The sequence below is a fragment of the Hyperolius riggenbachi genome, chromosome 5, assembly GCF_040937935.1.
Source record: "Hyperolius riggenbachi isolate aHypRig1 chromosome 5, aHypRig1.pri, whole genome shotgun sequence".
Classification (NCBI taxonomy): Eukaryota; Metazoa; Chordata; class Amphibia; order Anura; family Hyperoliidae; genus Hyperolius; species Hyperolius riggenbachi.
The window spans coordinates 203774291-203790217 of NC_090650.1; the positions used below are offsets into that span (position 1 = coordinate 203774291).

At 41.2% G+C, this 15927-nt stretch overlaps 1 protein-coding gene across 2 annotated transcripts in view; it reads left to right on the forward strand.

Annotated features, from left to right (window-relative positions):
- The first annotated feature begins 14779 nt into the window (after window positions 1-14779).
- MARCHF6 (membrane associated ring-CH-type finger 6) overlaps window positions 14780-15927 on the forward strand; it is a 125493-nt gene continuing 124345 nt past the window's right edge. The window contains exon 1 of one of the 2 annotated variants that reach the window (XM_068236596.1): window positions 14780-14862. In XM_068236596.1, coding sequence (XP_068092697.1) covers window positions 14844-14862 — 19 coding nt within the window. In that variant the 5' untranslated portion in view covers window positions 14780-14843. The remainder of the gene's footprint in view (window positions 14863-15927) is intronic. The other variant, XM_068236595.1, reaches the window with a different exon arrangement.

Genomic DNA, 15927 nt, shown 5'->3' on the forward strand with positions numbered 1-15927 from the left:
GTTTTATTCAAAGTGAGTTCATCTGTATATGCCTGCCTATCTGTTAGTGTGTATAAAGGGAGCTGATAATACTTTTGGATATAAATAATGTTAATCACATGAATAATACAAATACATGGACAGAAGAAACAGCAGAAGATCAGCACAAGATAAACATTGGTCAGACATTTTTAGAGGGAATCAGGTGTGTGGTTGTGCCTCCTGATGGCAAAACCATTCATACAGACATTTATACAAGCAAAATAGAGTTGTGGAGATTTGGGCACCAGACTACTTGCAGTTGTAAATAGGGTCACTTTTAATACAGCTTCAAAAAGACCGTAATGTGTGCAGGGCCTGTGAGCCTCCTCGTGGGCTATACCTGCTTTGTTGGAGGCCAAAAATGATTACATTTTTTGTAATTGCTAGTGGTCTGGTGCCTGGATATCTCCAACTCCTATTTTGCTTTATTACAAAAATATGCTGTAAATCTGTGAGGGATCAGTGGGGATCATTGGAAGAAGGAAGACAGTAGCAGGGTTGCATCCTTTGAGCCTTTTTACAACCATATTCTTGGATTATTTACAAATATGGTGTATGTTTATAAATACCATTATTTATAATAAGCCCAGGATTTGGTGGGTCATTTTTAAAGGATCAGTTTTGTCAGCAAAAATGATGGTATAAATTATTTCTAATACTGAGCACATTTATTTGATGTTTATATTTTCAAAAGGGTTTTCCACTTTATAAAATAAAGTGGGAAATTATTCCCACTTACATGGTCACTTACCAAGTTTTGATTGCAAGCACCCACAATACAGTTGGCTATATGCAGGTTATTAACAGTCCAATCAGGCACATGGCATGCCATCCCGATTAAAAAGTTTATCACACTCCAGCATTTGATTTTGATCAGATACTAGGTATCTAATCAAAACTGGCACAATCTAGAAATTGGCAGCCACCAGTTGTTGACCTGTGTTTGAAAACGTATATTACTGGTTCCTCCTCATGTAGCTGATCAATAAACTTGAATATAAGATTGATTGTAAAGCTAGCAAAACACAGATCACATTTTCTGGCCAATTGGATAACTCAGATTTAATCCGCCACTGCTCTATTGCCTGCAACATCCAGTCAGTTTTAGACAGTTTATTGGACAGTTTATTGAATTAAAGAGTTATTGTGTACCGTATATTCAGAAAATGATCATTTAGCAGATGGATGGAGGAGCACGAGAACAGCTGTTTTTGGTTTCAAAGACTTTTATTGAAGGTTGCAAAAGTATAAACATCGCAGTTAAACAGTAACAAAAGCGTAAACAATATGACAAAGGTAGAAGACAAAGTAGCGGAGCCTTTAGCTGAAAGTGTTCATCATTTGAAACATTCCATGAATTTTAACGTATACAGAACCTCAGAGCAAAAGTCATATTCATATATTGTACTGTTACATTTTAACTCTGAACGGGGGGGGGGGAGGGGTGGAGGTTCCAACAAGGAACTCCACGCCATTTTAAATGCAAAATTAGAGCAATTAGGGTATTAAGGTGACCAAATTGCACCTGCTGAAGGTGCCTGTGCATATAGCAACAAAATTTGTTGTGGTATCACAGCATTACTCAGTGAACCAGTAACTCTACCTTTTGATCCTCCCCAGAGAACAGCTGTTTTTATATTGCATCTGCTTCAAGCAACACACTACTTGCTAAAATCTAGTAAAGATTGAGGCTGCTTTTTTGCCTGCGGCAGAGTGCACCAACAGGGCCATATGGCGTCCCCCGTTAAGTGACTTACTCCCAGCTGGACAGGAAGTATGTTAGCGGGCTATCTATTGGTCCAAGCATGCACGCTACATCGCACTGCGCTTCCTCTGTTACACTTACTCCTATTGCCATAGACTTGCATTACTGCATAATCCGTGCAGTAGGCACGGATCCTGCAATAAACGCAATGTTGACTTTGCAATGCGATTGCGGCAATTTGAGTTCTTCTGTTGCATGTCATTGCATTAAGTATGAAAGTCTCTATAGACTCTCATTGACTTAGTGGCCTCTTGCGGTAAAATTGCTCACTGCATCGCCATAGTGTAAAGGGGGGCTGAGTGTACAATATTGGGTAGTATATCACTACCGCACAATCCATGACTGATGGCATGGCAGATCGAACCTTCATTGACCTCTGTATGGCTGACTTAAGTTAATTGATTAATAAGGTAACGGGTTAGATTACTGTGATGAACATGCATATAACTACCTTAAAGAGAATCTGTACTCTAAAATTCTTACAATAAAAAGCATACCATTCTATTCATTATGTTCTCCTGGGCCCCTCTGTGCTGTTTCTGCCACTCCCTGCTGCAATCCTGGCGTGTTATTGCCAGTTTTAGGCAGTGTTTACAAACAAAAGACATGGCTGATAACAGCATGTGATAGGCTGAGAGTAGCTTAGTGTGTGAGTCATACAGAGCTCGGAGGGGGCCTGGAGAGGGTGTGTATAGCTTATATCCTATCACAAGCAGACCAGCACCTTCCAGCCTGAGTGCCTGAGCCCGACAGAGGAAAGAAGATTAGATTATATAACAGAGATAACACAGCCACTGTGCAACTAGGAAAGGCTGCAGTAAGCCAGAGCACATTAGAACAGGTTTAGGAACTTACAGAATAGAAGAAATAAGGCTGAAAATTTTGTTACAGAGTCTCTTTAAAGAGAAACTCTGACCAAGAATTGAACTTTATTCCAATCAGTAGCCGATACCCCCTTTTACATGAGAAATCTATTCCTTTTCACAAACAGACCATCAGGGGGCGCAGTATGGTTGATATTGTGGTGAAATCCCTCCCACAAAGAAATTCTGAGTACGAACTCTTGGAAGTTTCCTGTCTGTGAACCCTGTTGCATTGTGGGAAATAGCTGTTTACAGCTGTTTCCAACTGCCAAAACAGCATGCAGCAGCTACATCACTTGCCAGCAGTAAAAATGTCACCATGTGATAAGTGTCAGAATATAAATCAGGGATTTAAAATATTTTACAATGGGCAAACACTAACTAAATCATTTATACATAATTATTGTAAAAATGAAGCACTTTATTACATTATTTTCACTGGAGTTCCTCTTTAAGGCCCCGTTTAGTTGGTACGCATTTTCTTTCTTCTCCATAGCAGTGCATTGTGAAAAAGATTTCAGTTAAAACGTGTTAGGTGTGAAAAGTGCCATAGGAAAACATGGGACTTTCTCTGAAAATCATTTGACCTTTCAGTTATAACTGAGAGCAACTGATTAAGTATAAACAGGGCCTAAGCAATGCAGAGATGTTTACACTGACCCAAACCTGTTGTCCAAGGTACACAATTTATTACTGGCAGCAAGAGTTGACTACCTTGCAATGTTCCTAATAACAACTCACAAGCAGTGAAGAAACTTCCGTACAGATATGGAATAGCTGTTACCCAAAGCAGACAAGCAACAAGTGATTGTTTTTGGCAATAGATTTAGGAATGATCACTGTACACACACAGCCATGCAACTTATGTTCTACAAAGAGGGCAGGGGATGATGAGCTGGAAGTCAATGAGCTTTGATGAGAATAGTCTAAAAATAGCAGTCAGTCATCAATAATCCAGTGCAACAATGGCTATCATTCATAAAGCATTTCCGCATGCGGAAATGCTTAAAACAGCTGACTTTACCGACCACTCAGCAAAGTCAGCATTCATAAAGGTTCTTTCCGCATGAAAAAATGACACTACCGAGCAGAGTGATAAATCACCGCCTTGTGCGGTGATTATCGGAACAAATGTAGCAAAATGTTAATTCATGAAGATCACCGCAAGCGGTGTGAGGTCGGGAAGTTCCGCTCCCTCTGATGTGGCGATACCAATGTAAAGGAATGGAGACACACAGACCTCCCAGGCAGCTGCAGCAGAGCGGAACACGGAGAAGTGTATCAATTCTGCAGCTTCGGTGTCTCCGCAAGCCTACCGCCAGCCTAGTTCGGGGAATCTCCGCACTGCTACCGCACATAGATACATTTTTATGAATGCCCACCCAGAAGTCTAAAATACCGGCAGCAGTGTTTTCCCGCATTGATTCTCCTTACCGACAGCTCCTTTATGAATGATAGCCAATGTTGCTACATTTTTACCTGAGATGACCATGAATAGGAAACAAAAACCTAGCATCTATATGTTGCTTAGTTTTCACAAGCAGTTGAACAGAACACAGCTTGGATTTATTATGCAAAGGAATGAGTCTGTGTGTTTGTGTCACATTCACATTCTTTCGAGTAATCACTGTATTATAGCAGGACTTAGGTATTACTATAATTGTGTAGTAGAGAAATGGTATGGAGGTTTAAAAATGCAGAAATGATTTTTTTTCCTTGGGACCATCATTACTCACAATCCTGCTGGTGAGCAAATGCAGCCCGAAGCATGTCGGCCTATTTTAAGTTCTGTATGGATCAATAAAGAAGGACTTGTTACTGCTAAGAACCTGAGCGTGCTTCTGCCTGCACCACCTTTCTAAGGCCTCTTTTCTATGGGTGGCTGAACTGCTTGATTGTTGGGAAGTTCAGTCTCCCGTCCACTGGCCACAAGTGCCATTACCCTTCAATTACATGCAGTTTGGTAACACCATGTGTGTCAAGTGACATGCAGTGGCAATACCCAATGATTATTAATTCACTGCCTTCAGCTGCCCGAGAAAAAGTTGCCTTACCAACCTACAGATCTCTTTGTTGGGCTTAAGTGGTTGTACTTTGATTAACATACAGTATATAGCTCAAATGAGCTGGACATCAATCAGAATTAGCTTAGTGAATTCAAAAATTGTCAGTTTGTCTAGAGTAGACAATTCCTGAAAACCTGTAGTTCACACGGCAAAATTAGTCATGTACAGTAAGAATAAATTAAGGTTCAGTAGATTTTCAATTCAGTCTGTCAAAAATGAATCAATCACAGTACCAAACATGGCACCCATACATATCAGATATCTGAACCAACAGAAATCTTTCAACCTATTTGAGGTTCTGCCGATTCTATACTGAATATTGATCACTTTTGGAGGAACAATTTAGAACTGATTTAGGGTCAGTTTGATCAAACATGGAGTGGACTGCTTGGTCTTACAGAAAAAGTTATCTGTGCATGGTTGCCTTAATAAGAACAAACAGATATATATATAGTAGGATATCATCTCAACCTCTTCATTAATTTGAGGGAGTACTGCCACCTTTTCCTCTAGAATACAAAAATACATCAATATGGATGTATGAAAAGCATCCTCTTAATGGTCATAAAATACAAATTATTAGCCAGTGAGGATCAAACATGAATACATCGTGCACACAAATTATTTTCCTCAGTATGGTAATTCAACACAACATTCCTTAAAATGCCCCTAAAAACAAGGCAGGGCTGCCGTGCTGGACGGAGCAGTGCTTTTCAGCGCTGCTAGATTTGGGCGCAGCCGGCGCCTCCATAGACTACAATAGGAATCATTCCTATTGAAGCGCTCAGTGAGTAACGTCGGCTCCATCAGAAGACGGAGCCGAGGTTGCTTAAAAACATAATAATTCGGCCTCCAGCAATCGCTGGAAGCTGAATTATTTCATTCCCCCACTATCCATGGCAGCCTGGAGGGGGAATAGTAATTAAATCGGCCCAGAAGCAGGATCAGCTATATACCGCTGTATCCTGCGCCCAAGTCTACCGGCGCCGATTTCAAATGTACTCCGTGCTGGACCCCGAACTACATGATCCTATTATGGATACATGATCCAGCATCTCACGTGACTCGCCGATTCCAGGAAGTGGGTTTGCGTTTCTGGTACAGCGGCAGCGTTCGGAGAGAGTGAGCCCGGCTGCGGCGGTGACATTTCTCGGTACAAAATATAAAGAAATTTAGAAGAAGAGCGCTGTCATTCATCATTGTATATCTGACTCCTGTTGGACTTGTGATAGCGAAAACTCTGAGTGCTTTGAACGTTTAGGAGTAACTTGAACATTTCAGTGTGGTTTGAATAGGGCAGGCGCCAGTTTGTTGATTTACTGTATGATCCTATTATGGCAAATCAATGACTGTATGTAATCCTGTGTATGAAAAATTTCAACCAGTGGAGCTTATTCTTGAACACCTTCATACTATCAAATTTAGGTAACTTTTAACTTGTAAATCCCAGCAATAGTCGGGACAATATGAATAAAATGCTTAGCCACCTCCATCTGCTGTCAGGCTGTCAGGTAATCGTGAAGACGTCATCTGATATAAGTTCTTGGCTCTTCTTTATATAGTACAGTAAAACCCTCATTTAGGGCCAGTTTCCACTAGAGCGAATCTGCATGCAGATTCGCATAACCAATACAAGTGGATGGGGCTGTTTCCACTTGTCAGGAATTCTGTGCAGTTTGCTGTGCAGAAAAAATCTGCACGGCAGACACGTCAGAATTCGCATGCCGCACACCCGCACGCGAATCGCCGGTAATGTAATTTAATAGGAAAAACACAAGCGTTTTTGTCTTGCGGTTTTCCATGCGTTTTCACGTGCGTTGTCGCTTAAAAACCCATGTCAATGCTTAATGACATTAACATGGTTAAAATCGCGTAGAGCAAACCGCGAGCGAAATTGCGTGTAAAAACGCATGGAAACGCAAACAAATCCGCACCCGCATGCGGATTCGTTGACGCGTTTTCAGCGACGGAATCGAAACGCACAAGTGGAAATGGGCCCTAACTGGCACCAAGTGGGATGGGCTGATGTAATTTCTGGTTGCTTGAGAGTCGATGTTAAAAATAGACCTAGCTAAAAAACAATACTATACCCTACTCTATATACAGTATAATACAAACAATAAACTCTGTATTAATGTTGAAATACAGTGATTAAAAACAAATTAAGACAAAGGACAAATTTAACTTTAAGCAGAATTGAACTGAGAAAGTCCTCTCTGCTCTAAAAGATAATCAACAACATAATAACCTTTAAAGAGAACCTGTAACAAAAAAAGTTCCCCTGGGGGGTAATCACCTCGGGAGGGGGAAGCCTCAGGGTCCCAATGAGGCTTCACCCTCCCCTGTAGCTGCAGGTAATCCAACGCTGACTCCCCCGAAGTGTCCTGGAATCCTCCCTCGACAAGCCTGACCAGCGCTGATTTATTTACCTTTCCTGGCTGCAGCGGGGTCGCTGTTGCGGCTCTCCGCACGGAGATAGGCAAAATCTCTGTCAGGTCCGCTCCACTGCGCAAGCGACCTGCGCCTGCGCAGTAAAGCGAGCCGACAGCAATTGTCTATTTCCGCCTCCGAGCGGAGAGGTGATACTGCACCTGCGCTGGAGCCGGGAAGGTAAATATTTACATCCCCGCTGTTTGGGGAGCTTTATCGCCGCCGCCATGGGACAGAGGAGGACGGGGGAAGCCTTAAAGAGAAACTCCAACCAAGAATTGAACTTTATCCCAATCAGTAGCTGATACACCCTTTTACATGAGAAATAGAATGATTTTCACAAACAGACCATCAGGGGGCGCTGTGTGACTAATTTTGTGCTGAAACCCCTCCTACAAGAGGCTCTGAATACCTCGGTACTCCTGGCAAACTGCCACAATGTAACAATGTTCACAGACAAGAAATGGCTGTTTACAGCTGTCTAACAGCTAGAAACAGCTAAATAACCTGCCCACAGTAACAATGTCACCATGTAATAAATGTCAGAATGTGAATCTGGGAGAGGAAAGATTTTACAATGAGCAAACACTGACTAAATCATTTATACATAATTATTGTAAAAATGAAGCACTTTTTTTATTACATTATTTTCACTGGAGTTCCGGATCCGGAGGCTTACCCCACCCGAGGTGAGTACTCCCCCCAGGGGAGGTTTGTTTTTGTTACAGGTTTTCTTTAAGATATCATTGGATAGAATATAAAAAAAATCCGACTTTTATGCTGCCTTCTTGTGGGCTAAAGCAGTACTGCTCTCCATAGACTATTCTCATCCCTTTACATTGGGATTGGGATTGCCATCGTATCGTTACATATGATGGCAGCATACGTATCGGATTTTTAAGATTATTTTATCCAACAATATCTTAATGAAAACACAGCTGGATTTAAACGGCCTGTCCCCCCTGGCTGCGGGTGAGTGATAGGGCCATCTATAGAAGGGTTTTTAACTTTATTTTATTGGGAACCTTTTGCCTCAAGAGGAGAGGCAGATCATGTTACCAGAGCTGGTCAGCTGATTAGTAGCAGAGCGGAAGAGCAGGAACTCCGGCAGGGAAAAACAGTATATAACCTGAGCGTCCATGGGGCTCATTGTGAAGAAAACATGTCAGGTGGGGCCTAACAGACGACTCAGGAACAGGATTACCCGCGTGCAGCGCATGTAGCATACAGCAGTGTTTCTCAACATTTTATTGGTATGTACCCCTTTTAAAACCCTGTACTCACCGAGTACCCCCTAGCATAGTAAACCTTATCACAAGTACCCCTTGACAAATACAGTATATATTTAATCATATAACATAATTGGTTATAAACTATTTCCAAGCATTTACTATTGCTTTTAGGCCTCTTTCCCACTAAGACGTTAAGGTCGCATGACGTGCTCCTAACACAACGCATAGTGGGGTTGAAGTTGGATGTCAGATTGAGCCGCGTTATGCGGCTCTTGATGCGTCCGTGATGCGTACTTTTTGACGCATGCAGCATCACGTGGTCCTGCCAGCCAATTGCCGCACAAAGCGGCCGCTCCAGGAAGTAAACACTGCACGTCACACAGTGCAGTGAATATTAATTAGCCATGTGGCTGGCCGCAGTAGTGGACTCTCCCCTCCTCCTCCAACATTACTGAGCATGTGCAAACAGTCTAACGCGGCTTAGCCGTGTATAACATACTGCATGCAGTACTTTCACTTGACATGCAGCGTTACAATGTAATGCAACGTGGGCACTGTGAACAGCCCATTGATTTTTCATTACTTTGCGGTGGGCTGCGTTACAGGCTGCTCTAACGTCCCACTGTGAAAGCAGCCTCAATTAGCTAAACACTATTTTGGTGTTGTTTACATAAGATGTATCATATTCTACAACTCTAAATTTGTTATTCTTTGTTAAGTATATAAAGCCTGAGTACCCCCTGGAACCATCAGAAGCACCCCCTGGGGTACAGGTACCACACGTTGAGAACCTAGGACATGCAGCATAGAGCCAGGAGGTCGGGAACCACCAGATGTCTTACTCGGGAGGCAACGGGGGAGAGCCCATAAAACTCTGAGCTGTTGTACCAGTCTGCTACATGTGAGTGTTATTACATAATAAAGCTTTTAAGCTTTGTTCACATTAGAGGCGTTTTTTTGAAAAATTAAGCACGGGCAATTTTTCAAAAATGCAGAGAAAGCGGTTACACCATGTTGTGCTATGGTGTAGTTCAGACTAAAGTGTTCCGTGCACTGTCAGTTTTCAAAAGCGGTGCTTGAGCCATTTTAGGGCGTTTTTGCTATAATGGGAGGTATAGGAAAAACGCAAAATGCTCACAAAACTGTTTTGTGGAGCAATTGCGTTCGCGTTTTTAAGAATAAATACATTGTATTTTGTCTTTTCTGGATCAAAGAGTTCACTTCCTGACTTGCGTCAGGGAGTGAATTACCAAAACGCTCGGGAAAAACGTGTCGAAAACTACTAACCCCCCTCCCAAAAAAAATGTGCCCACCCAAGCAGCGGGAATCTGAAATAAAAAATGCCTCCAAATAAGGCCACCGTGGACGGACACGCAAATCGAAAGCAATGTGAACAAGGCCTTAGTGTTATACTGAAATGTTAGCGTTTATTTTTTGAGGTTTACACTCTGGAGACTCGCCATATGTCAGCTAGCCAAGGAGGAAAGAGGCTATGAGAACTGGCTGTGATCGAGGGCATGTACATAGAGCTGTCATACGACTAATCTAACAGTGGTAGCACCAGAAGGGTGAGTTCAGTCCCACACAAATAAAATATTAGCACCACACTTTGTACTGGGGAAATATTTTAAACGTTGCAATAACCGGGACAAATGGGCAAATAAAATGTGTGGGTTTTATTCACAGTAGAACATTTTATTTTGACACTATAATGACAGAAATAATTAATTTTTCCATTTGTTTTCTTATTTTAATTAAAATGCACTTAGAATAAAATAATTAATAATGTACCTACCAAAGAAAGCCTAATTGGTGTTGAAAAAAAAACCAAGATATACAGTAGATTGTTAATAGTAGTAATTAAGTTATTGGCGAAAGAATGTGAGGAGCACTGACAGATGAAAATTGCTCTGGTCCTAAAGGGGTAAAACCCCATCAGTGGTTAAACAGTGCAGGAGAAATTACGGCTATAGCGGCGCACAGTGAGTAACTGCGGGGCTGTCAGAAGATGGAACTTAAGTTACTTTTAAAACAATGTAATTCGGCCTCCAGCAATAGCTGGTAGCCAAATTACATCATTCCCTACCATCCACATTGACCTGGAGGAGGAATAGTAATTAACACTGCTGGGACTTGTGCAGGAGCAAGGTAAGCCATATATTGGATGTATCCTGCACCCAAGTCTCCCGGCGGCTATTTCATCGGTACACTCAACCAGGTAAGGAGTACAAAGACCAGTGCACCTAGCCTATAATCATTGAGGGAACCATAAATAACAATATGTACTGTGACATATTGAAGCAGAGCTTTATCCCCTTCCTTTGGAAACTGGACTGCAGGGCATTATTCCAATATGATAATGACCCAAAACACACCTCCAAGAAGACCACTTCCTTGCTATAGAACCTGAGGATAAAGGTGCTGGACTGGCAAATTTACATTGTTATACAAGCTACGTACTGACTACTGTACATTGTATCAAAGTGTCATATATTTAGTGTTGCCCCAAGAATAGATAAAATAAAATTTACAAAAATGTGATAGATGTACTCATTTTTATGATGAGATACTGTACATGTGCCATTTCATACTGCTCTCCCACCCATTTACCTATTTTTTTTAACCTATACAGTAATACATTTTGACAAAAGTTTTTTTTTTTAATAGTTAATGGTAATTATGTGTAAAACATACCTCTTTTTCATATTTATATTTAGAGATGTTATTTATTTTCAAGTGGACCTGAACTCTTGCACAGGACAGAAGGAACATATAGAGGCGTGTATCAAAAAAGGGCGCCTGGAAAAAAGGGCGCGGGATATAGCCGAAGTTGTAAGTTTTAATGCAAAACCATATTTTTCGTTTAAGAGGTTGTAAACGAAAATTTTGTGCTAAATAGGTTAAATAAACAGAAATGAAATGGCAAAATACCGTCTATAACAACAAACGAATTCTGAAAAAAACATCAAATTGCGTCTATAACAAAAACGATATTTACACTTGTATTAAGCATAGCAATGCAATGGTAGGTTTTACAGATATTTTACTGTAATTATACCTAACTGTAGCTCACACAGATCTCTCCCTATCCCTAACCCCTAGACCCCCTCTTTGTTTAAATATACATAATTTAATAAATTGTATATATTACATATATTATGCTGTAACTATACTTAACCTTACTCTCACACAGAGCCCTCCCTGTACCTATCCCTAACCCCTAGACCCCCCTGGTGGTGCCTAACCCTAAGACCCCCTTGGTGGTGCCTAACCCTAAGACCCCCCCCCCTGGTGGTGCCTAACCCTAAGACCCCCCTGGTGGTGCCTAACCCTAAAACCCCCCGTGGTGGTGCCTAACCCTAAGACCCTCCTAGTGGTGCCTAACCCTAACCACCCCCTGGTTGCGTATATTATACTGAACCTATGCCTAACCCTCCCTGTACCTATCCCTAACCCCTAGACCCCCTGGTAATGCCTAAACCTAACCATCCCCACCGCACAAACACTCTAAACACATATAAACAATAATATATTTAATCCTTAAAATACTTCTCTACAAATAACATGAATAAAATAATTTATCTTCTCTACAAATAACTTGAATAAAATAATTTATATTTTTGTAATAGAATAAATAGCCTTAAAATAGCCTTAAAATCACGTATACATTAATATTATAAATAGAGAAAAGTATATATAAATATATACAATACAATAGATAGCCTTACAATCATGTACGCATTAGAAAACTTAAAATAACAGTAATATTAAAAGCGATATTTTAGTAACTATAATCAACACATTATAAGAGTAAAAACAAAGTTTATACCAAAAGCGATGTATTTCTAATACAATAAGGTTGAAACTGGTATTTAAGCATTATACATATGAAAACAAATTTTTAAATGATCAAAGAAGTGTAAACGAAAATGTAGTTGTTATACTTTTGTAAGCGAAATTTTAAAACTAAAAAATAAGTTAAAACTGATATAAGCGAAATTTAAAAACGAAAAAATAAGTATAACACAAACTCAAAACGAACTTGTAAATGATATTTGTTATAAACCTTATTTTGTAAACGAAAACTTTTGTTAACATGATCCCTTTAACCGCTATTTCTCGGGCGCCCTTTTTCCCTGCCGGGCGCCGAATAGCCGATATTTTGCATTGCAGTCTATGGCGGCGCCCTTTTTGTCCACTATCCCTGTGCGCCCTTTTTTACTAGCCCGATATAGAGAAATACACCCTGTATGTATTTCGAGAGTTTAGCCTGTCTAATTCCCCCTCATTTGTGTCTAATCACAAGTTGTAATATGATCCTCCCCTGGGTCACATGACTGCCTATGGCAGATAAGCCCATTTGAAAGCACAGGCTGTAAACAATATGTCTGCTTCCATTAATCAGGAAGTAGAAACTGTGCAGATTTATTTTAGGATTTGTATCAGCTGTAACAAATACATGTTTTTTGTACAAATGCTGTTGTGTATCGATTAGAGCAGAGAGGAGTTCTGAGTTCAGGTCCACTTTCAGGGCTGGTTCACACTGCACAGATGAAAAACTCATCTGTATAAAAAACTGACGCATCAGACGGATCAGTTTTTCATCCGTGCCTCTCCACCCCAAACTTGCGCAACAGATCCAGTTGAATGAAGCAAGATGAACACATACCGGCCAACTTTTTGAGATGAGAAAGAGGGACAATTAAGTCACACCCTTGCCCCCCCCCCCCCTTTCCCCCTGTATTACCCCTAGTCACAAATACAATAAAGATTTTATAAGAAAAATATTCTGTTTTATAATTCAAACCAAACTGGACCTTTCTATTCTGGTTCATTTTCCTCCATATTAACATTTTAAAGAAAACCTGAACTGAAAATTAAAAGTCAAAATAAGCATACACAAGTCATACTTACCTCCTGTGTAGTCTACTCCACTGTGATCAAGGGAATTCTCCGTCCTCCATTTTGAAAATGGCCGTTACCCCATAACAGCTTTCTGGTCAGCACACTGTTAAACTGTAACATTGTCCACTTGAGCCATAGGGAAACATGGACATTACTGGGCACATCAGTTGTCCACTCAGCTATAACTGACAGCAACTGATATATTTCAGTTCTGACAAAATGTTGTCAGAACTGGAAGGGATCATTGTCAGAAGAAAATGGGGTACTTATCCGTTAGCCGGGCGCATCCGGCAGGTGGCGCTGTTGATGTTAATTCCAATCATAATTACTTCACGTCAACCTGTGAATGTAAACCGCCGGATGCGCCCGGCTTAAACAGATCAAGCCGCCGGCTTGCTTCGTGAGTGTCTCGCTCTCCTCCCCCTCTTGCCCTCTCTCGTATGAGCCTTGGGGAGGGGACATGTGTCCCCCCAGAGTCGTTCGTCGCGGCATTGCAACGAACGACTCTGGGGGGACACGCATGTCCCCTCCCCAGTGTTCTATAGGAGAGAGGGCAAGAGGGGGAGAAGAGCGAGACACGAAGCAAGCCGGCAGCTTGATCTGTTTAAGCCGGGCGCATCCGGCGGTTTACATTCACAGGTTGACGTGAAGTAATTATGATTGGAATTAACATCAACAGCGCCACCTGCCGGATGCGCCCGGCTAACGGATAAGTACCGAAAATGGTGAGCTTCTGAGATGAATTGATGGCAAGGTAACTATTTAATGTTCATTTGAAGTTACCTCATGTGTTTATTTTAAATAATTTTAGTCAGTACAGGTTCCCTTTAAAATTAATTATATATCAATTTAAGGGATGGGAATAAAGTTTAGAGTCAAACACATTTTTTAGTACAGAATATATATATATATATACATAGAAAGAGGGACAAATGAGGAGGAAAGAGGGACAAGGCTCCCAAAGAGGGACTGTCCCTCCTAAAGAGGGACAGTTGGGAGCTATGTAAACGGGTCCTATTGATTAGGATCTTTTCACATCCATAATGCCAGTGTGAACAGGCCCTTAGCATTTGCAACAACTAGGCAAAACATCAATTTTCAAGATGGAAATAAAATTGTCACTAAAGCACACTTCAGCAAAGAAATATGTAAGTTGACACAAATGGTTACAAGAGGCCTAGAAAAAAAAAGAAGTTTAAAGAGGGACTGGTGGAATTGGTTACAAATGATGCCCCTATGAAAAAATAGGTTTTTTTTTTCCAATAATAAACCCATATAACACCTGAAACAAGGACTACTGTGCAGCAAAGGAGAACAGAGACATTTATGATTCTGCTTCCGTAGACACGTGACTGGTAAGATGAACCTTACTCCTTTGTTACCATCACATAGGTATCTAGTGACGTCGGCATCAGTTCTCACAAATCAAAACTCATTTCCTCTATGCGCGTACCAATGAGCTGTGTATGTGGGAGGAGCGAGCGTGAAATGCCAGTGCTGTACGCTGAACTGGAGACAGGCGTGTAGGGTTGAAGCTGAGGCTACGTCACAGGTCGACAAGATGGAGACGGCGGAAGAAGGTAACGGTAGTGCGTGAGATCAAATATCGTCTTGTGTCCAGTGGGAGCGTGCTGCTGACAAGCGCTAGCGTGTCTGTGCAATGTGCGCATCTGCTGTATTCGTTTTTCAATTAAAATTATATTCGTGTTCTTTAATAACAGAGATCGCTGTTATGTAATGGTAGTAAACATCAAGGTTCTTCACTAACTTTTTCTCCTTGTCTGATTATGTAACTCTTTTTTCTTTAAAAAACAACTTTGTTGTGCTGTCAGATATTTAGTTGCATTTGTTGATATGCACAAAGGGTTGAATAGGCCCGTGAAAGGTCAGTGATTTATACTGTACATGTGTTGCAGCAATGCATCTGTAATTAGATGACATAAGACAGCAGAAGCTGTATAAAACTGGTTTGTCAGGCTCTGTTCTCTTGCTGTCTTGTGGTACTTCTGGCTACCTGTCCCTGAAGTTACTTGGAGGAAATCAGTAATTGTTGCTAGATCTGATACTGGTCAAATCGGACAGTAGTCGTGACTGATCTTCTACAACTAAATCCTTATATACACACTGCTTAGTATACCAGAAATAAAAAAAAATAAAAAAAAGTTGCATACTTTGGTAGACGGATGCCTCTAAATAGTCTAGACTCTCTCTGTGTCCTCCTTGCATCCACCTTTGCTGAAGTTGTGCAGACCCTCTGAACATATTTTACATGAGCTTGTTGGCTATGTTCTTGTAGCTGCATTCCCTGTTGTGTACCTGAGCGTCCGTACTTCGCCAGCCTTGTCTGTGCAGCAAACTGAAGCCTCTAGTCCACTGTACAGGGAGCGCGGTTGTGATACAAACCAGGCCATCTTGGGCAGCGGCGGTGGATAGAGAACACTGAAAGCCTGTGGAGGATTCAAAGGTGTGTGTGTGTGTGTGTGTGTGTGTGTGTGTGTGTGTGTGTGTGTGTGTGTGTGTGTGTGTGTATACAACTGCCTCATGACGTCATTTAGCAATTTTACACTGTAGATCGCCAAACTCACTTCTTCACTGCCTGTTATCCCTCATCTCCTCGATATTGACTAGTTCATATAGCTGAGCAA